This window comes from Oryzias latipes, chromosome 17, assembly GCF_002234675.1.
Source record: "Oryzias latipes chromosome 17, ASM223467v1".
NCBI lineage: Eukaryota > Metazoa > Chordata > Actinopteri > Beloniformes > Adrianichthyidae > Oryzias > Oryzias latipes.
In genome coordinates this window covers 2,974,020-2,997,207 of record NC_019875.2, presented here as the reverse complement: position 1 = coordinate 2,997,207, position 23,188 = coordinate 2,974,020, and the positions used below count along the sequence as shown (strand labels likewise).

The window sequence follows — 23,188 nt, the reverse complement described above, 5'->3', positions numbered from 1 at the left end:
TCACAACTTTAGCTCAGCTTTGATGGTAAACCTGCAAGTTGAGAGTTGAGGAAGGAGAGCAACTGACTGTGAGATGAAAGAATCTAGATAGATGAAGGGAAGGGACAGGTGACGTCAACAGATTTTAAACAAGGTCAGTTTATCACCTCATTATGTGTCACAAAAAAAACCCAAAAAATAAGTTTTTCATGTTGAAGCAAATCTGCCGACACGGCTACAGACGGAGCTGAATCACTGGACTGAAGCATAAATCTTTGTTCCCTTTATGTCTATTATTCTGGTAGCTCAATTAATAATTAGACATCATGATAACAACGACCAGATTAATGAATAGTCTTTAACTATGATTTAACAAAACATTTATTATCAAAAAGATGTCGTTATGGCATATGCATCTATTTATTTCATTTGTAGGTGAACATTGCTCTGTAAATAATGTTTTTAGTCCGTTAAAAGTCCTCCTTCAAGGCTCACAGACTAACATCATTTTGAGCACAAAGGGTATCTTACTTCCTTCTTGTAACTTCCTGTTGGGTCTCAGATTTATTCTTTCAAGCAGGAGTGATGACGGCTCTGGCTCTTTTGCTTCTTTTCTTTCTGCTGGATTCCAATGAAGCAAAAGGTAAAAAAGAAACTTTTTAAAGATAAGCAATCTAAAGTTTTAGTACAACATTTTTCTTATGAATTACAGAGTGAAGTGCGTGTTTGACATTATTTTTATGAAGGCTTGACTCCTGTCAGTTTTCCTCTGTTTCTTGTTTTCCTAAAAAAACACTCACTGGTGATTGTATGTGAGCTTTTTGGGGGCAAGAATCAGGACAGATTGTAGGGAAATAAAAGCCCATCGGTGAGTTAGAGACACAGAAGCGGAAAATTGAAGCAAAAACAGCTTTTAACTGTCACCGGTTTGTCTTGTATAACCTTTAATTAAATGCTGGAAAATTCTGTGATTTCATTTGCTGTTTTTTTTGTTTTAAAAATAAATAACGCAAATTGAGGCTGGTGAGATAAAAGTATAGATTTTTAGATTAAAACTCTCAGTTATGTTTTAAAAATGTTGCCATTCAATTGCATCCCTGAAAGTAATAGGATTTCCTTTATTTTCTTTGTTCTCTTTATCAATGATAATCATTTAAGGTGGCCCAGTGATGTTGTGGCTGATAAAGTGATAAAAAGCTTGTTCTGTAAGGAGTACTCACAGTTGCATATTGCCACATTGGAAATTATTCTGTTAATTTTAATCTGTATGTTATAACATCAATTAAGAAAAAAAAAATTCTTCTTGTTTTTAGGAAAATTCTGATCTTTCAAAATGACTTAAGCACTTAAGGCTGATGACCTCCGACTTTTGTAAAAGTATAGAATTGATCATTCTTATTTGGTCTTTAGAAGTGAGTCCTAATTTTAAACTATTGTTGGATCTTGTCTGTAAAAATGTTCATGCCCACATTTTGCATTTTTGTCACGAGCCCATAGGGCAGGGCTGCCAAGTCCCGGTCCTCCTGATCCACCACCCTGCCTGTTTTCCATCTGTCCCTGCACTTCTCTGTGCTGATTATCTGGATCAGATGTGTCCAGTCAATCAGAAGGAGAAGAAACCAGAGTCAGCTAATTTGCAGGAAGCAGATTAGAGAAAACTGGAAAACAGTCAGGGTGGGGCAGCCCTGCCACTGGGTTTACACTCGGAAGAATTACTCATGGCTTAGTCATGCACCCGTACGGGGGTTGCGGATTCTCTGATTGTCTGGGATTTGGAGGGTTGTAGAGAGGTGCATGTGTACATGTTTTAGGTGTATCATTAAGTATTTGTAGTGCTGGGGTTAGTTGTCAGTAACGGAGGAACATAACAACTTAGAGTTTAAATTTCGATCATTAAATTACAGTTACTAGTCTCATTATTTGTGTAAACATTCTGACATTTTCTCTTGGTTAAATGAAACAAATCTGAGGTTAAAAAACCAGATTTACTGACTGCATGAACGCTTATGCAGAGCTGGAGATCAATCAAAGTAAGACGGCGGAAGAGAACAGAAACATGAATGAATTCGTAGGAGCATTTGGAGATATTCTCAATTACCTCTAATTAGTTGAAAACAAAAGCTAAATCATTTCAGTTAAGTACATGTTATAACCTGGAGACAAACGGCATTCACTGTCGTAGTGTCAATGAGCAACCTGGCTATATTTAAGCCATGCACAATGTACATTTTCTCATGTTCACGTGATGAAATTTATGTGTTGATACTTAAAAACATGAAGGCTACACAAGGGCATCCAGGTTCTTTGAAAACCCAAAGAACTTTTAAAGTTAACATTTATTCTCAGACTGTGTGTTGTGGTTTCTTCACATCTCCCTTAGAGCCGTGAAACAGACCTTTTTGTGTTATTTTTCACAGTGCTGTGTGAATTCCAATGAGGGCAGGCTATTTCTTGAATTATGTTCATGCTTTGCTCCAGGTCATTGCTTTAAAATAAAGTTTATTGAAATATAAGGGGATCTTGTTTGGGCAAGCTTCTCTTTCCTTTAATCTGTGTGAGTGAAACAAAAGTAAAGTAACAATTAGGGAGTTACTTTTTAATTTAGGGAATAGTAAAGTAATTTAACAACAATTTTATCTAGCAACTAAAGTTAATAAGTTACTCTTTAAAAGTAATTTACCTAACACTAAGTATTTGTACGGGTGATGCTGTTGCACGGTACCCTTTATGCAGCGCTCCAGTCATTTGTAAGGTGCGTGCGCTGGCTCCTTGATGACTGCGTGCAAATGCTGCATGTGCCTGATGTGCAGGTAATATGTAAGGATGCCCACACAAACTACACTCTGACTGTCTGATTTCCTCATTTCTAACAGTCAGGCATAAGGGGGGTGCAGGAAGTCTGCACCAACGTACCTATCTTTACGGTGATGATGCACCTGCGTGCCCCATATAGATTTGCTACTTTTCTCTCCCGCAGACAGCCCCGTATCTATCCATAAGGGCAGTTGTGACTAAGGCATGAGCTGTACTGAACAGTGAGCGTAGCGGGTTCTGCTTTATGTGCTAAAGAAAGAACCCATCAAAGCAGCAGTTCAAACACTGAAATTCTTCAAACAAAAGTGATGCTTGGCACAAAAATTCACTCTATGCAAATTATAGTCAATTCAGAATAAAATGTTTTAAAATATGACTTATTTGGTATTGTAACCACTTTGTTTTCTGTTCATTCAGGCTCTGAACTGTTTATGGAGCAAGGAATTGACCTGCTTCTGGATGTGAACGGGTCTGTTGAACTCACAGATGAACATGATTTATTCTGGAAATACAACAAGGTCAAAATGGCAAAATTCAGTAGCAATTCCAAACCAGTTATTTATAATCCATATAAAGAAAGGGCTGAAGTGTTTCCAAATAACTTCTCTCTGGTCTTAAAAAATGTTCAGCACAGTGACAGTGGCATCTATAAAGCAGTTCTGAGTAGTTCAACTGATCACACAAAAGTTGAATACAACGTCAAAGTCCAAGGTAGGTTTCTTTTATGGACTTGTTTTTACACGATCATTTTGACATGTTGTCCCAAAACATCCCCATTCATTCAAATAATTCTTACCTGGTTTCATTTCTCAGATCCAGTGTCTCCAGTGAATCTGACAGTGATTGACAGCAACTCTACCTCCTTCCTCTGTGAACGCACCGTTATTTGCAGAACGGTGGACTCCACCATCACCAAAACATTTGTGTGCAACAAAGAAACCTGCTCTCAGGTGGACAAAGAACATGCAACTACCAATTCTTCCTCTCTTGATGTCTACATACAGGAAAAACACATAATTTGTAACCATAGCAACCAAGTGAGCTGGAAACAAGAGAGAATACCGATCAGCTCAGTTTGTTGGGCAGCACCAGGTACAACTCAAACATGTAAGAGATCAATTATTATAGTAAAACGGCGCGTAAATCACAGAAAAATTAATACAAAATTACAATATTTGTATTATTTGTTTGTTTAGTCAAAAACAGTCCTAACAAATTTTAATTTATTCCATTAACGCAGAAAAAAAATAATTGACAATAAAATATCTAAAAGAACAATCTTTGGTTTATGAATAAGAGTATCTATTCATATTTATTGTTTTAGGGGGGCAAGACCTGTAAGAGAAATACAAATTACAATGTTATTTCTGTTTCACCTCCTTGACATTACCCTTTTCCACACATATGGGGATATGACCTTTGAAACCTAAAAACAAAAGCACAGGTCTCAGAACGATAAAGTTTAACAGGCTGTGTGAAAGTTCAGTCTAAAAGGGCCTATATCATGCTTTACCTAAGCCTATCAGAGAAAACTGTGTCCATATATGTGATAATATATCACTTTTGGTGCATTTTTAAATGAAATATGAGTTAATTTTGCAGCCTTTTTTCCCACCTGCGAGTAAAACGACTTGATCTCTGAGGCACTGCCTTTCAGTCCTTGTGGGTGCCGCCCATCTCATGACGTCAACATTGAGATGGAGGGGATGCTAGTATAAAAGCGTTTTGCTGATCACACACACTCACTTTCTCCGCAGAGAAAGTGAGTGTGTATTAGCCTCGGGAGGGGGCAACACTGGCAGTGCAGACTTCCTGGAAGGGGCAGTTCTCCCACATTCACACATTTGGATATGGGGACCCAATCATTCTCAGGGATTGGGGAGGCTGGTGCTCAGAAGGCAGGGTTGGAGAGAAATGATGTGTGAATAGATCAAAATACCACTTTGAGGTTATTCTTTGAGTAATTACCATTATAATTCCCTTAAAAGCAAAAAAAAAGTTGATACAGCATGATGTTTCTATTTAAACAGCTGATTCTTTAAGCTTCAGCTTCAACACAACCTTATCTAGGACGTTCAGGGTGTGTAAAGTTTATCCATCTGAGATAGAAAAACAGACATTTAATGTCATGGCGTTGGTTACCTAGTAAACAGTAAAGAATTGTTTTTTTTAATCTATTTATTAAACAAGGAAACTTACAAGCTTTCATTTCAAGCTATCATTGTGACTCAGAGCCACTCATTCTGAAGTGATAGAATTCAATACAAACACTTGCCTGCTTCTCAGTAGTAGCACAAGTCCATACTTCTATTTCTATCTTTTTGGAGGAGAAGGATTGAACTATGTGTGATATGTGTTTACCTTTGATAAACCAATATTATTTCAACCCCTTGTCACTACTTTCCTCTATTCCAATACAATTAAAGACATTCAAATACTGTTATCTGTGGTTATGTTTTACAGCTAATGGAGTCCCGACAATAGCAGTCAGTGCAGCAGCTGTCGCTGGTGCCATTCTTGTTTGCATCATCTTCCTTGCTGTAAAATGTAAGTCCAAACGTGTGATTCTTAAATTTGCTCAACAGTTAAAATGTAGAGGAAGCCTAAATGAGTAAAACAATCTCACATTTAATACAAAGATCCCCCCCTATCTATCTATCTATCTATCTATCTATCTATCTATCTATCTATCTATCTATCTATCTATCTATCTATCTATCTATCTATCTATCAATACATGTTTATTTTCTCTGGTGGTTTGGTTTCTCAAGCTTGGGTCCTCTACCAGAGACCCGGAAACTTCAGGATTCTGCGCATTATCTTTGCAGTGAATGTTGAATATATTTGTCGTCCTCAACTTTTCAAAACCATCTTTTGTTCAAACTGCATGAAGGCACTGAAATATTATTACAGAATTGTTTTTGACAGCTGGCTGCAACTATAAGCAGATATTCCAAACTTATTCAACACAGAGGATAACAGTTATATTCAACATTGTCCGGTTTGTGAGAATTAATCACAGTAAACTCTGTCCTTCGTGTGTTGGTTCCCTTGCTCTGGTTGTTGACAGACATGATTTCCTAAAGCATGACGTGAAAATGGCAGCAGCACAGTCAATCTGCTCCCCCTACTGGGGAAGGATAAAAAGACACTCAGGGCCACACACAAACAGGGGTGGGGGGGTCTCCCAACGTTTAAATCAGGTGCACACATCAAAGCAGCTTTCTTTGCAGCTGAGGTGGACTCTTTGTTTTGTGGTTCTGGTATCTCCTGGTTCTGACAGATTACTTATTTTTTCTGTAAGGCCGTGTGGCTGGATGGCTCAGTTGGCTAAGCACAGGACCAGCACATCGGAAACCAGGGTTTGATTCCCAGGGGGTGCAATGTATCAGTCCTTGGGCAGATCCCGTCACACTACTGCCCAACTATATAGCCACAAGGAGGCCTAAGTCTGTGTAACCCCCATCCACAAATATAACACAGGTCTGTGTCAGGCGTGACATCTATGTGAAACCACCTGTGGAAAACAGTGTAGATTTGCTGTGACAACCCCTGAGGGGCTGTGTCAAAAGGTGAACTTTTTTTTTAGTGCTAGTTATTCAAGATCTAATCTAAACAATTAGATTCCTCAATAAAAGTCTGTGGTCTCATGTCAAACATTCGATTGACAGATTCTTCTGAGCCAACTTTCAAGTGGAAGGGGTGTGGCCTTCCAACAAGATCACTCCTGTAGGGTCAAAACAACCTGTATACTTAAATTTGTTCTCCGCATTTGACCCGCTGAGCCGCGTTCAGGTGGCAGCAGGGTTAAGGGTCTTGCCCACTGGGTGATGTTAATTCCTCGCCATTGATTCCTGTGTGGCAGCCTTCCACCTTACCAGCCGAGCTACCCAGCCGCGTTTTTCATATACATGTTTCCAACACTTACTGACTTTGTCTGGCTCCAACATGGAGGTGTCCATATCACAGAAAGAATATAGCGGCTGAATTGATTTTATTCCTTGGAGGCACAGGTAAGCCATTTTCTATGGCTGAAGTCACACTCATTCACTCCATATACAGTCATCATATACAGTCAATGGACTGAACCCTGCTGTCAAACTTAAGGCTGGGTCAAATTTATAACAGGGTTTGTTGGAACAGGCCTGACATGGGCTTCTCAACCATGAGCCCTAAATGAGAGTTGACTGTATAAGAGAACTGTGTGTCACATCACCTATGGAAAATACTTCTGGCTCAAGTGAAATAAAGTTAATTCAGTTACCATTTCATCGCCATGTTGAATTCAGAAATTCAGACAACAGTAATTGGCTCAATGTGTCTTTGGCAATGACTGTGAGCTTGTTCGAGTCCACTGAGAGCGGGCTGGGGAGAATTTGTCAATCAAACATTGGAGGTGGGGGCCAGCGGGCACTACATTATTTTACTGACGCATCTGATTGGTCAGTTTATAATTTGCATTACAGAAAAACTATAAAAGAAAAAAATAGGATTATCAAGAGCTTGTTAAGAAAATGGTATCAGAGCATGAATGGTTATTCTGACCAATTGAATGACTGAGTGATAGAACTCTATGGGATTTTGGTTTATTGGAGCCAGAGGGTGGCCTGCACGGTGGCACAGTGGTTAGGGCTCTTACCTCACAGTAGGAAGGCCGTCCGGTTTGGGAACCTGAATAAGAACACCAGCGAGAGTGGAGTTTGCATGTTCTCACCGTGCATGCGTGGGTTTTCTTCAGCTTCGTCCGAAAAACATGCTTCATATCATAGGTTAATTGGTTACTCTAAATTGTCTCTTGGTGTTCATGGGTGGGATTTGTGGCCCTACGACAGACTGGCAACCTGTCCTGGGTGTCCCCTGCCTTCGCCCACAAGTGGCTGGGATAGGTTCCAGCAGTCCTGTGACCCCAAAAGGGACAAAACGGAAGAAGATGAATGAATGAATGAATGGATGGAGCCGGTGGGTACTTCCTGTTTGGAATGGGAGAGGGGAGGGGTCACTCAGTCCAGTTGTCCCATAAAGACAATTGGTAGAATGCTGTTTGAGGCCAGACCAAAAAAAAAAAAAGAATGAGCATTTTATCGCTTTAATTTTTAAACATTGCCTTAAATCTCCTGTCATAAAACAGGGACCAAGGAGTCCAACAGTTTGTGTAAATCTTAGTATGTGTGTAGATTTAACTATAATCAGAACCATGGATCAGGTATGTTCTGTGTTTCCTATATAAGATAAGATAATCCTTTATTTGTCCTGCAATAGGGAAATTCCAATGTTGCAGCAGCATTATGGATCAAAATATAGAAATAGAGCAAGACTGTATGTACAGGTCAGAAAGATTAAACATGTCACATATTTATAAAAACTTACTGTGCGATTTGATGCTGTATTTATTTATAGGAAAGTTTGAAATGTCTTCCATCTGTTGCACATTACAAAACATTAATAACACAGCCTGGTTCCTTTTTTGTGATGATCAGAGTTTTTTCTCCTTTTTAAAAAAGGGACCAAAATTAACCGCTATGGTCATTTTACTGAACTATTCTGTCATTGTTTACTGCCTTTTCAATATGGCATCACTGTTCACGTAAATTGGACAAGTGTGACATACGGTCACTAGCCTTATGGAACTCATTGGGAAATCAGTGCAGGCTTACTGGCTAACAACAGTCCCACCCACAACTTAGGGGTGGATTTCTATTGAACTTCTGCCACTCTTTAGAAATTATGTCCTAGGAAACAACAATGTTTTTAAATTTTACCTAGAAACTGCATTATCATAATTAATAGACCACTAGAAACATTTTTACAATAGATCAAAAACAGATTGTTGTGAGGCTTTAAAGAGCGAGATGGAAGGAAGGGACTCACACCAAACAGAGAATATAAGAAAATAAAAACCATCCAGGAGTGCAGGACCAGAGACTGAGTCTTGGTTGGGGGCATACATGTGTTCAACAAGAGAAGAACATGGTCACCATGGGCACGGTGTTGACTAAACTATGTCTAACTGACGTGTTCCACTGAAAGAGGAATATCAGGACCAGAACCCAGATGAATAGCATGAGCAGAATTAGTGGATGTGAAGCCTGAAGGATCAAAAAGGGGCAAAGAGCCAAACTCCTGTCAGAAATCACAGGTATCATCTGTTGAATCAAGAATAAATCACGGCATTTGGCTCTCCCCCCAAAAATACAACACTGTGTCTTTAACATTGACCAAACCTATTTCAGAAGTTTTATATATTAGACGGTTAAAGTTTGACTAGAGCAGGGGTCTGCAACCTTTACCACTGAAAGAGCCAATATCCTAATTTCAATTTCTTACTGACCAAAACCCAGCGAGAGCATCGACCCCCCCCCCCTCCAAAAATAACCTTTTTTTTGTGCTTCATTTTTCTTGTACTTTTGATAGTATAACATACAAGTTACTTTCAAAATAAAATACACCATTGTGTCAAATCAGACCCTCCTGCTGCAGCAGATTTGCTTAAATCAAAAACCAACTCAGACATGGCATTTTCTATTGTTATGAAGCATCTTTTTCTCCTTTTTCTATCAAATATAAACACAACACCATTGGTGTAGCAGTAAAAAAAAATCTATTCATCTAAGTTTGAATTTCTTTCGGAATTAATAAAGATGCAAGATATTTGAAGAATGCATTCATATACCTGAGGAACTTTGCTTCTGAATAATATACACTGTAAGATTCTTTAAGTGATAAATATTTCTGACATTAAACCTTTTACCATCATTTTGCTCAGTTATATGACATGTTAAAAAGTCTAAACATCTAATTTAACTAAAAGAACTGAACCAAAAATGCAAAACCATTATTTATTCAAACTTCAAAGCCAAAGAGCCACAGCAGAGCGATAAAGGAGCCGCATGTGGCCCTGGAGCCTCAGGTTGTAGACCCCTGGACAACAGTGTTGTGCCAGGATTTAACTAAGAAGCTAGAACTGTGACAAAAAACTATTTTTTTTCTTGCAGACATAAAAGTGACATTACATTTTTCTGTTTTCGTGGAAAAATATCCAGTTTAGCACTGACACTGATTTAGAATTAAACAAATTGAAACTATATACATTTGATTTTCTATAACTGGCCTGCAGGTAAAAGACAGAACAACTTAAGCACAAAATGTGAAGGTGCCCAGGTAAGCATCGAACTCTTCTCTGAAAAAAAAACTCCCGATTTGCTTGACAAATAAAACATGTTTTTGCAATTATACAAATTTCGGGAAATGTTTCAAACATCAAAGTGCTTCGTTTGCTTCTTTCACTGTGATGATGCTGAATATGCTGCTTGTCATTTGTAGATGGCTGTGCTTTTCCTTGTTGGTGCTTTTGCTTTGGTGTTTTAAAGCTTGTCTTTAAAATGTGGTCTAACTTCACACAAAATAATCATGACAATTGTCTCTCTCTACTTTACTTATAGAAAAAAAGACAGGACAATTCTCTCTGTTCCACCCACTCTGCAGTGAATTTCCTCGAGGTAAAATCTCCAAAGACTGACATCACTCCTCAGACGGAACCTGTTTATGCAATGGTTAACAAAGTCAACAAATCCAGAGAACTTCCAGAAAACAACTGAGAACTCAGTTTTGAATCAAATCAATGTTTTGTGAAAGTGAAAACATGAGAGAATAATACATTTTTTTGCCAGTTATTGACATTTTTTGTCACATTTTAGTATTTTTCTTTACTTGCAGCTGCGCATGTAAAGTAGGATATCCAGAATAGCTTTGCTGAATGTGAATTGATTATAAAATATGTTGTATGCTGAGCTAAATATTTTAAAAATATTAATAGATTTGGCAGAGGGAAGTCTGAATTTTGCTATTCTTAACTAATTTTTCACACTTTTGGGTAGTTTTGCTTCTGGTAAACGTATTATTTTTTAAATACATTAGCTTTTAAAAATGTTGACATATACATTGTGATCGTCAAACTTTTTCTTAGTATGTTATTCTGAACCTATGATCCGATATTCAAGCTTATATGTAAGCTGACTCAATGTGAAAAGTAAGGACAAATATAACCATTTGAACGAGACTTTCATTTGTTGTCTTTTTTGATTATTATGGCTTACATCTTACAGCATCCCGAAAAGCAGTGACTCAGAAACATGTTAACATTTTGACAGAGTTACGTGTTGAAAACTAATGGTTTCACACTAATCAGCAAACACACTCAAAACACCTGCAAATATTTTGTGAGGCTTTAAACCAGAGTGCCCAAATACAGACCTTGAGGGTCACCGTCCTGCTTGTTCTCCAAATACCCCTGTTGCACCTGCTGCTGAACATGTGGATCAGGTTTGCTCCGCCAATCAGAAGCTGCCATATCAGCATTGTTTAGAATAAAAAAACAGGGGTCCCCTAGGCCTGAATCCCTGCTTTAAATGGTCTTTGGTTAGATGATTACGCAGTGATGGGAAGGACTGTTGATGCACAGGAGTCCAGAAGACTAACAACACCCTTCACAAGAAGGGCGAGTCACAACCCTTCTTTGCAAAAAAAGCTGTTTAGTCACAGAGTGCTGTAACCAAACATATTAACAGAAAACCAATAAGAAGCAACATTTTGAGGGACATTTTGAGGTATTTTCATTTAACCTGTGACACTGCAGCTCCTTGGGCTTCCATTATGGAGTAAGATAACCATCAAAAAGAAACGCATGGATAAAGACAAGAGTTGTGAAAATGTAAATACCTTGTGCTCAACTTTTCAAAAATATGAATACAACATTTGGTCTTATGTTTGACAAGTTTGTTCTGAGTATGTCTTTCCTTTGTTTTGAATACAAGATTTCTCCTTTTAGATTACTGTCAAAAATATGTCACAGCTAGAGAAAGATCAGGGCAGAGGACTCTTCAGGAATGAGAACAATCAGCCACTGAAGAACAGTTTATATGATTTTGTGTGTGCGTATATTATAGTTTTTAGCATTACGTTGTTAATGTTGTGTAAATGTAAATCACTGATATTTTATAATATCACCACCAACCTTCATGTTGCAGCAGTGTCATCATGAGTGAGAGGGACCCAGCTGCAGTTATAATGGTGGATCGCGCTCCGCCTGTGCCAGAAGCGGTTGGTTTTGTTCAAAGTGTTCAAATGGTTCTTCTAAATGTTATGACAAAGACACTGAACCAGATCAAAACCTTGCAGTGTTTGGAAGTTCTAGTTCTAATGGTAGCTAAAAAATGGATATTACTGGCCTGGAACCCCCTCCCCCCCATTTTTTTTTAAATTGGGTGTGGGAGAAGGTATATGTCATCCAGCTGGAGCATCATTGTTTGGATAAAATGAACAAACGGCAAAGACTTTAGACAATATGGGGACCCTTCTTGGCGCAGTGCCATTCCACCTCACCACCTAGATAATTGGGACGATAAACTTTTAGTACACTTTTACTATCAATATATAATATATGTAGTATATATGTCTTCCTATACACAGTCAGTTGCATGTTTTGTCATTTTTTCTGGCAGTCAATGTTGTGTTTTTGTTGTTTCTTTTTGTCAAAATTGAAAACTCAATAACAATATTAAAAAGAAAAATTCTCTATATAACAACTGCTATTTTCTTGCTGATATGTTGTATGAAGATGGCAAGTTCAAGGACTAGATGCCTCAAAAAGGGCTTTTTGTGTTTTTTCTGTTAAATACAAATAATAACAATAAAAATATGCATATGACATCTTCTCATCTTCATCTTCTATTGCTGTATCAACTGCTTCACTAATGGCTCTAATCAGCATATGCTGATAGCATATTGTTTCTTTCTCAGTTTAGATTTTGGTTTGAAAACACACCTCTTGCAGTTTGACCAACTTTAGCCGCAGCAGAAATTCACTCAGCTGGTCCTGTAGTTCGTCCAACTCCATCTTTGTGTGTTGTTCTCCAATCTCCCGGTCTTCAATAGCACAGCTGATCCCACTTCTGACACCAGTTTTTGTTGCACACTTAAAAGATGATACGAGCAAATCTGGGTTTTCAGAAAGTTAGCCTTTAGTGAGCACCTGGAACACAAACAGCACACAGTCAACTTCTGTCTCCATGTCTCATTAAACCGGCTCAGTAGACTGCTCAGTAAAGGGAATCTCCCTCTTGTGGTGAAACAGAAGAATCGCTGTACTCTATTCAGTATGCTGAGTGATGTTTTATAATTATGAGCATCACTGATTTTAACAAAACAGAAAACATACAGAAAAACATGTCACAAATATTTGACAAATTTGGCAACATTTATTCCTTTCCCTTACAATTGTTTAGGGGAGCGACAGAATTAATCAATTATATGAGGGGGAGTGAGGGATGTAGATCACATTTTGTAACAATGATAAGGCACTAAAACCACAGAGACGCTTACCCTTGTGCTATCCTAGGCACTTTACCATTGGGAGATGGGTCATCTAGACCCACTAGACAGTGCTCTGAACCTTTTTTCTTGAATGATTTGTGATCTTCACTGGTGTCCATGCAATCTTTCCACCTTTATCCACCTTTGTCATCGTAGGGAGAACATTTTGACCCCACAAGATAGCACAAGGGTTAATTAATGAGATAAGGTGCTTCCTGATACACAGTTTAAGCTGCATCAGCCTGCAGCTGCTTTTGAAAAAGTGCTAAAGCAATAAAAGCCACCACACCGCTGATCTTCCAGCTGGTACAGCGTAACTCCACCAGATCTTATACCGGTACACAGTATCAGATCGTACCAGCTTACTTTCAGGCCTGATCCTGAACAACTTCAATGTCCTTCTCTGCCACTCCAGCTTTCTTCATCTAAACTACAGCTCCTCTCTCTGGATCATAGACCTTCGATAAGCTCCTTCTGACCTCCTCTGTTCTCCTCCATCCTCAATCATCCACAACTGTGGTTCTCTTTTTCTGCATGAAACCAAACTGTTCCTCGCTAATTTTCACATCTGAACTTAGTCTAGTGTCCACTACTCTGTTAGACTCATCAGCTTTATTCATTTGTAGTTCTTTTATATGTACCACAACTTTGTAAAAAAAATGAGCACCAGTAAGTTAAGTTTTCATCAAACTTTCATGGAGTTGGATGTTTTTTGTTTTAGACTGCTGAGCTTCTGATTGGGCAGCAGCTATTTTTATTCAGTTATTTGTGTTGCAGGTATTTAGGGAGCCCCCACAGTGTCACTGATGTCAGAATGTTCCGATAGTTGTCCTGCTTGGCACCGGTCTCCCAGAAAATAGACTCATTGAACAAAGGAGTATGTGTTTATTAGCAGTGTTCATTTGTTTTCCACCAGTAAAATTGTAAAATTTTGTTTTCACATCTTTAAAATAAAAAAGGTTAGACTCTATTGTTATGTTTGCATAGCTGAAATATACTCACTGGCCACTTTATTAGGAACACTTGTTTAAATGCTTGTTAATGCACATTTCTAATAAGCCAATCACATGGCAGAAACTCAACACATTTAGGTATGTAGACATGGTCAAGACGATCTGCTACAGTTCAAACTGACCCTCAGAATGAGGAAGAAAGTTGATTGAAGTGACTTTGAAAGGGATGTGGCTGTTTGTGGGCCGGTCTGAGTATATCAGAAACTGCTGATTTACTGGAATTTTCTAGGGTTTACACAGAATGGTCAGAAAAAAGAACAGTGCAGTGTGCAAATGCCTTAATGATTTCAGAGGTCAGAGGAGAATGACCAGACTCGTTCCAGCTGATAGAAAAGCAACAGTAACTCAAGGAACCACTGGTTACAACCGACGTCTGCAGTAGAACATCTCTGAACGCTCAACACGTCCAACCTTCGGGCAGATGGGCTACAGCAGTAGAAGGTCACACCGAGCTCCACTTCTGTCAGCTAAGAACAGGAAACTGAGGTTACAATTCAGACAGGGTCACCAAAACTGGACAGTAGAAGATTGGAGAAACAGAGCGGCTGGATAGCTCAGTTGGCTAGGTGTAGGACTGGCGTGCAAGATTGCGGCAATCCTTGAGCACCAGTAACTTGCCTAAGGGTTTTCTTCCTTTAGGCAAGACCTCTCATACTTCTGCCTACCTATGTAGCCAGAAGGGTCCCCAAGTCCCCAGCCCGGATAAACTACAGGGTTGTGCCAAGAAGGACAGTTAATTTCCATTAAAAAAAAACAAAAAAACATCAGTGTTTGTAACATGTTTAGTTGCAAATGCACACATCGATGTGTCAAACAACGAACAACAACAAGATTGGAAAGATGTTTGTTGTGATTTTGTTGTGACATTCGGATGGTAGGGTCAAAATTTGGCATCAACAACATGAAAGCATGGATCCATCCTGCCTTTTATCACGGTTTAGTGATACTTTCTTTAAGCAATTGAGCATGGTTCTAGCGCCACACCCTACCTGAATATGGTTGCTGACCATGTCTGTCCCTTTCTGACCACAGGGGACCTCAAATTCAGAAGACTTGGCTTGGTGGTGGAAACATTTAATAAACAAAATTTTTTTGAAAAAATTGAAACATGACAAAACCATGGGGGAAAAAAAAGCTGTCCTGACCAGGATGAACTGAAAACCAGAGACTTGCATACACTGAGGGGAATTAACTGAAATGAAGACAGCTATTACTCATAATAAACCTGAAACTGGTGTGACTGACAAAGGGACAGTACAAAACAGAGCATGACTAAACCAAAACTGACAAAAACAAAACCATAGTTCGCAAACCTTAACCTCAGGACTGGTTTCGGATGTGACAGTGAGTTCACTGTACTCAAATGGCCTACACAGTCACCAGAACCCAATAGAGAACCTTTTGGGATGTGGTGGAACGTCAGATCGACATCATGGATGTGCAGCCGACAAATCTGTAGCAACTGTGTGATGCTGTCATGTCAATAAGGACCAAAGTCTCTGAGGAATGTTTCCAGAACCTTGTTGAATCTATGCCACCAAGCATTAAGGCAGTTCTGAATGTAAAAGGGTCCGACCCACTATTAGGAATAGCCAGGGAGTATCAGCAATATGGAAGCATATTGTTATCAATTAAAAAAAATGCTGGTGTCTTTTGTTCTAATTTTTTGTTTGTTGTGGAAACATTTTTGGGGTTTTTATGCTAATTTTTTTTCATGGTTTGGGTTTCCTTGTATTGGTTTTTGCTTTCCATTATCCTTTGCTTCCACCACCAAGCCAAGCTCTGGCGGGTCGGGCCAGTCGTCAAGCTCCGGCGGATCGGGCCAGTCGTCCTGGATGCACCATAGCCCATTCTTGTTCCAGTGGTGGTCCCGGTTGCACCCCAGCCCGTTCCTGTTCCGATGGTGGTCCCGGATGCACCCCAGCCCGTTCCTGTTCCGATGGTGGTCCCGGATGCACCACAGCCTGTTCCAGTGGTGGTCCTGGATGCACCCTGACCCGTCCCTGCTCCCAGCTGGTGATGGACGCACCTCATCCCGTCCCCGCTCTCAGGAGGGTGCCGGACGCACCCCATCCTGTCCCGGCTCCCATGAGGGTCCCCGATGAACCTATGCCCTACCCTGACTTTACCATGCCAATCCTGGACTCCATGTCTGACCCCCCCCGCCCTTTTTGCCATGTACTCGACTGACTCTGATGACTGACCTGACCCGCCAGCCGACTGCTGGCCAAACCCTGACTTTGCTATGCCGCTCCCAGTCTCCATGCCTGACCGGCCAGCTGACTTCATGCCTGACCAGCCAGCGGACTTCATGCCTGACCAGCCAGCGGACTCCATGCCTGACCCGTCGGAGCTCGACGACTGGCCCGACCCGCCGGATATCGACTCCAGGCCCGACCCTTCAGTGGACTCCGTGCCTGACCTGCCAGCTGACTCCATGCCTTCCAGCGCTTCTCTGTACAGCGGGTTTGCACTGCGGGCACGCGCAGTGCAAACCCGCTGGAATGTGCACGGACTTGGCTCTGGGCCAAAGAGAATGAAAGTGTTACATCACCTGTGTGGTCTAAACGCAGATATAGCTCTTCTGCAGGAGACCCATCTATCCAAATCATTGGATCATATCCTGTGCTGCTCACGATTTCCAGTCATGTATTCTTCCAGTTACAACTCCAAACAAAGAGGAGTTGCTGTTTTGATTAATAAAAACGTTACATTTACTCATAAGGATACAGTTACTGACTCAGAAGGCAGATATGTAATTATTAATATATCCATTTAGAATAAGGACTTTTGCATAGCCAGTATCTATGGCCCGAATGTTGACAACTCTTCCTCCTTTCACAGATTCTTCACCTCACTTTCGGTTCACTCTGACTCCACAATCATTATAGGAGGAGACGTCAATCTGATTCTGGATCCTGAGCTTGACAGACTCAGCACAGCAGCAAACCAGCGTACATGGCGTTCTGCAAGTAGCAGTACATGAATGATCTGGGTCTCTGCGACGCTTGGCGCTCATGTCACCCAAACACTAAGGGGTTCACCTTTTTCTCTCCAGTTCACCACTTACACTCCCGTTTAGACTATTTATTAATCAGTAAATCTCTTTTAAAAGATATTAAAAGTTCCAACATTCAACCAATTATTATCAGTGATCATGCACCATTTTTTTTTAATTTTAAGGAAATATTCCCACCCTCTGGTACAACCTGGAGGTTTAACACGTCTCTTTTGTGGGCAACCTTCTTAGAATTCAACAATACTCCGGATATCTCACCATGTCTTCTTTGGGAAACAGCAAAAGCAGTGATGAGAGGGAAAATCATTTCTTACTCAACTCATAAAAAATGCAAAGAGAAAGCAGATCAATTAGAATTAGAAAATAAAATCAAAACCCTGGACACTGCTTATGCTGCTTCTGCACAGGAACACATTCTGGGAGATCTGAAAAATTTAAAGCTGCAGTTAAATGACATCATCAATAAACAAACACAATTCCAAATACAAAGGCTACGACTTAAAAGATTTGAAAACTCAAACAAATCTGGCAAATTTGTTGCTAATCAGCTTAAAATTAATAAAGAAAAATCAACAATCACTTCCATCATTGACTAAAAAGGAGATGTCACTTATGATCCGGTCAAAATCAATACCGCGTTTAAAGACTTTTATAAAAACTTATACACATCACAGATTAACCCATCAGAGCAAAGCATTAACTCATTTCTAAATAAAATAAACCTACTCAGATTAAGTGAAGATCAGATGATAAACCTAGACTCATCGCTCTCATTGTCTGCGCTTCATGAAGTTCTATTACTTACGCCTAATGGTAAGGCACCAGGGCCTGACGGCTTTCCTGCTGAGTTTTATAAAGAATTCTGGGAACAGCTGGCACCAGCGTTTTATAGAATGGTCACATTTATTAAGGAAAGCCAATCAATGCCACCTAATATTAACTCCGCCTACATAAAAAAAATAAAACCAGACAGAGACCCCATGTCCTTCAAGCTATCGCCCTATTTCTTTAATCAATGCAGATGTAAAAATTATCTGCAAAGCATTAGTACAGAGAATAGAAAAAAATCACTCCTCACATAATTCACCTCGATCAAACGGGATTCATCAAAGGCAGACACTCGGATGACAATGTTCGCAGAATTGTTAATATAATTGACTTTGCCACCATTAAAAACCCGGTAATTACTATACTATCGCTGGATGCTGAAAAAGCTTTTGACAGAGTAAATTGGGAGTTCCTCATTGGTGCCCTCCATAGGTTTGGTTTTGGAGAATCATTCATCAATTGGATTAAAATATTATATCATAACCCCAATGCATCAGTTAGAACTAATAAACAGACTTCCAACAGGTTTTTTCTTGGAAGAGGAACCAGACAGGGTTGCCCGCTCTCTCCTTCTCTTTTTGCTATATTTATTGAGCCTCTAGCTGCAGCAATAAGACAGCATGAGAGCATTAAAGGAATTAAAACCAAACACAGCCATCATAAAATCAGTCTCTATGCAGATGACATATTGCTGTTTTTAAATAATTCACGTTCTGTAAATGAAACAGTAACAATTATTAATGAATTTTCCTTCATATCAGATTACTCAATAAATTGGAAAAAATCTGTTTTATTACCACTGAACTGAAGTAATGCGGAACAAAGACTCACGATACCAGTCAAATCAGGAAATATCAAATTTCTAGGTATCTATTTTTCCCCCCAAATTATCAGAACTGGTGCAGCTAAACCACACCCCATTACTGAAAAGCATACAGGACGATTTAACCCGCTGGGTCAGCCTGTCTCTGTCCCTTATGGGCAAGGTAGCCACACAACCGCCACTAAAATGGTTCAAAACATCAGACTCATCCATCCAAGCTTTCTATGGAACAATAAACCTGCAAGAATTAGTCTAAAAACTTTAAAATCTGCAAAAAGCTGTGGAGGCTTAGAATTAACAAAATTCAACAAATACTGTCTTGCAACTAGATTACAATACATCTTAAAATGGTTAAATAATAACCCAGAAACCAACTCATGGTTAGACTTGGAACAGGCGTTAAGTGGAAAGATCAACCCGTCAGATCTACCATTTATTAGCCAAACAGTTAAAAAACAGGATTAATATAAACGCCACTTTAAGAGCCTGGTGAAAATTTCTAAAAATATCTAACTCGTCAATTCAACCGTGCAAAATGGCACCCATCTGGAACAACCCGGACATCCTTATAAACAAAAAAATGATACACTTCCCAACTTGGCAAGCAGGGGGCGTAACACTACTAGAGCACTTAATTATTGATAAAAGATTCATAACTCCCCAGGAACTTCAAGAAAAACATGGAATAAATAACTTCTTGGAATATCAGCAACTTAAATCTATTTAAATCTTAAATAAAACATAAATCTATCTAAAAAGTTTAAATACAGAGACAACGATTTAAAGCTAGCAGAGGTAGTTACTCCTCTGATTAATTTTTCAATGAATAAAACTCTCTCCAAAATATACAAACTCTTATGCAATTTAGATAATAATATTTCACTTCCAATAACAAAATGGGATGCAGATTTGAGCATCAGCATAGATGAAAGTTTTTGGTCAGAACTTTGTCTAAACACTTTTAAACTGACAAAAAGTCCAAATCTGTGGGTTGTCGGCCCTGTCTTGTGGGGGGGGGGGGGGGGGGGGGGGGGGTTACTATCGGTACGGGACCTTGGGGTTTTGCTATGCTGGGGGGGGGGGGGCTGTTTGACCACAGTCTACCAGCTGTCCCCAACTTACCCCCTTCCTCATATAATCTCATAATAGGGAGAGGGGGTGGGGGTTTTAGCCTGCGATGCACCTGGGGGGGGGGGGGGGGGGGGGGGGGGGGCTACTTGGCAGTGTCCCCCCTCTCTCGGTTTTATTTGCACCTTAGACATGTAGGGTCCTTGGTAGGGGGGTGCTTGGACATCACAGCCAGCAGCAGATGTCCTCTTAGCGCCATACCCGCCAATTTTAACTGCACTTTAGACATGTGGGGTGGGTTCTGGTCCGGGTGCCCGGGTGCTAGGCCTCGCCAAACTTTTGGCCCTCCTGGGCGGGGGCGGCTGGCCCCTGTCTTGCTCCTTTCTGGACCATCCGTGGGCCTGGTGGGTGGCTGCCTGGAGCGCGGAGCAGGTCTCCCTTGGGGGGTCCTGGCTTGTACCTGGCGAGGGAATACCCAGATCTTCTGGGTGGTGATGAGGTGCTCGTCTGGGGCTATGGGCGCCCCTCTCGGGGGGCGGTTGTTCTCTACCTGCTGCCGTGTGGCGTTGGGGGCTTCTGGCTGCCGCGGCTGCTGCGGCGGGGGTCCTGGTGTGAGGGCGGCTGGTCACTCCCCTTCCTTCTTTTCACATTCCACCATCCATTTTAGAAGAACATGAACACTCACTTGAGCACAGCTCACCTTTGAGCTCACCTTTGCACTAATAGTTTGCATGATTGAATGAAATATTTCCCACTAGTTGGTTTGAAAGCATAAGTGTGTGAACACTATCTGTATTGTGTTCATGTTTACATGTAGACATTTTTGCAGGTGTGTTTATAACATTTGAGTGTGTGTGTGGACAGGCCCAGCTCCTTTGAGATTTGCATTACATCTGAACCTTACCGTAATGATAAACACCAAGCAGCTTGTTGCTCTATGCCGCTTCATGGTTTTACCCCCCCCCCCCCCCTCCTTTGATCACCCTCCGATCCCCCCCCTCTCTAACATCCCTCTCTCTTCTCCCCTCCTTTCCTCTTCCATCCGGTCCAACACAAAAGATTTTCAAAAACGATCAGAATAAATAAAGTTTGGCCCCTCGATTACAAAAGGGGTTTGTTCAGACATACCTCTGGTTTGTCAGAAGATTAATAACCCTTGTTGTTAAAGTAAAATATGTCCAACACAAGAGGCCTTAAGCTCTCATCTGTCTCCCCAGCTGTTGGACAGGACAAGATAAAAAATAAAATAAAAAGAAACAACAGACCACAACAAGAATCAAGTTTCTCAAGCACGAGTGAGAAGAAGCCAGTGTGACAAGACAACCACCACACTGCTCTTCTCAAAGGTCTGCCTCTCCCAGTGCACCTTTTATTAAGAACACAAGTGGGAGGATAAAAAATTCAAGACAAAGAGAAAAGTTCATTGGGTTCATTTGGTGGATTCTAAGTTCAAACAGTATTCCTTATCTGCTAAGGACAGTGTGTCGTAAAACCCCCTCATCCTTGCCGGGGTCGAGAACCAGATGAACACACACACAACTGTTTTATAAAAAGGTAAAAAGGTCAATCTGAATTATCATTTAAACAAATACATTTAAACAATGATAATTATAAAACAATTTCCTTCACATCATGCTACATTCAAGTGCGCTGGGAATTTGCAGATTCGCTCCCCCCGACCTACTTAACAAAACACATACTCGGGGGGTGTATTTAGTATTAAAGGTAAAGATTTGGCCTTGTTGTTTAACATCTTTTACTGACACTATATTTAAACAAGTTCATGTTTAGAACAATAGTTACAAAAAGAAGTGAAGTTGTGAATAATCTATTATGTTTAAAAAATGAGGATAGTTGATTGATTTCAAGCATTGCAGTCAAAGCAATAAAGATTTCACAGAGATTTATCAAACTCATAATAGAAATGATTAAATAACTAAAATGTTCTTTGTACTTTATCTAAGTCATTGTGCTTTTTATGTTCATTTGAGCTTGTATTGTGTTTTTTCTTGCAGTTACAAACCCTGAAGAAGTCCTGCACCGTTATCAAACTCTGCTGAAGGGATTTAGATGGACAAAAAGCACGACCCCACATGTCACCAGCGTAATAGAGACAAAAATACAATTGATTTGACTGCAGCTATCGCAGAAATGACTTTGGCTGGAGAAGGTGAGGATCTGGGGCCATTCCCCGTTGGAAACATGGAAACATCCAAGAAATAAATGACGCTATGACATGAAGACGTTAATGGACCAGCACAAGAGGAAGGGAGAGACGAGACTTAAATACAGACAGGGCAGACAAGACACAGGTGAACATGATCAGGACAGATAGGGACAAGGAAGTAAAACTCAGGAACATGACCAAACAGAACACCTTTCAAAATAAAACAGGAAACAGAACCAAACATGACAGAACAAGAAATAAATCAAAAACCAAGACAAAAGAAGCCCAAACCATGACAGTTTCTCTTTATATTTGCCTCATGTTAAAAGAAGTAGGAATATGTTTTTACAATGCAGTTACTTCACCTTTACCAACAAGTTAGCATTGTCTCATTTGGTAAGGTCAGAAGACCAAGTGTGTATGAACACTGTACAGGAAGTTAATGCGGGAACAAATCCAGCATTTACTACTGAATGTACCAAGTAATAGAGTGGAAATAGGGCTGACTTTCTTTTACAGCCCAGTTTCATTGTACTTAAGGGGTAGTTTCTGTGGTAAGTTTGTGGTAAATACCATAAAACATACAGGGAGTGCAGACCTAAAGGTCAAGGTACTTTATTTGTACTTACCTTGTTCTTACATGTGGTAAGTACCACAAAAGACACCATTGCACAACATGTAAATACCCAGTAAGTATATTATAAATACCCAGTATGTACCACATAAGTATGAACCAAATAGTACAACATAAATACAAAGCAAGTACCATGTAAGTACCAAGTAGACACAAAAAAAGTACCAAGTAAGTACCCAGTAATTCCCAAATAAAAGTACCATTTAAGCACCCTGTAAGTACCTAGTAAATTCCATAAAAAGTACAATGTAAATACCACTTAAGTACACAGTAAGTAATGTGCTGTGAAAGAAAGCGTTACCAAAATGTAATGATCCATAGAGTCAAAAAAAAAATTGGGTGGGAACGGTGGCAAAGGGCCGTGCTGGGTGGCTGGCTGATGAGGCGTGGGTTGGGGGGGGGGCTTGGGATTCTGGGGCCTGGCCGGTGTTTTGCCTGGTTGCTTGGCGCTTGGCCTGCCCCCTGGGTCACTGAT

General features: G+C 40.1%; 2 protein-coding genes across 6 annotated transcripts in view; both read left to right on the top strand.

The window, feature by feature from the left end:
• The window catches only part of LOC111949075 (SLAM family member 9-like), an 88,116-nt gene that overhangs the window by 50,713 nt on the left and 14,215 nt on the right, over positions 1–23,188 (top strand). The window lies entirely within an intron of this gene.
• Positions 91–10,849, top strand: LOC105356101. Of its 5 annotated transcripts, XM_011486008.3 has the most exons (7): positions 124–622; positions 3,211–3,311; positions 3,423–3,504; positions 3,607–3,900; positions 5,257–5,340; positions 9,908–9,951; positions 10,233–10,849. In XM_011486008.3, the coding sequence occupies exons 1-7, from the start codon at positions 565–567 to the stop codon at positions 10,386–10,388; spliced, it is 819 nt and encodes a 272-aa protein (XP_011484310.1). In that variant the 5' UTR covers positions 124–564; the 3' UTR covers positions 10,389–10,849. The 5 variants fall into 5 exon arrangements, with proteins under 5 accessions (XP_020566322.1, XP_020566321.1, XP_011484310.1 ...); XM_020710662.2 differs by having other exon boundaries at positions 104–622; positions 3,211–3,504; positions 3,607–3,885; XM_011486007.3 differs by having other exon boundaries at positions 141–622; positions 3,211–3,504.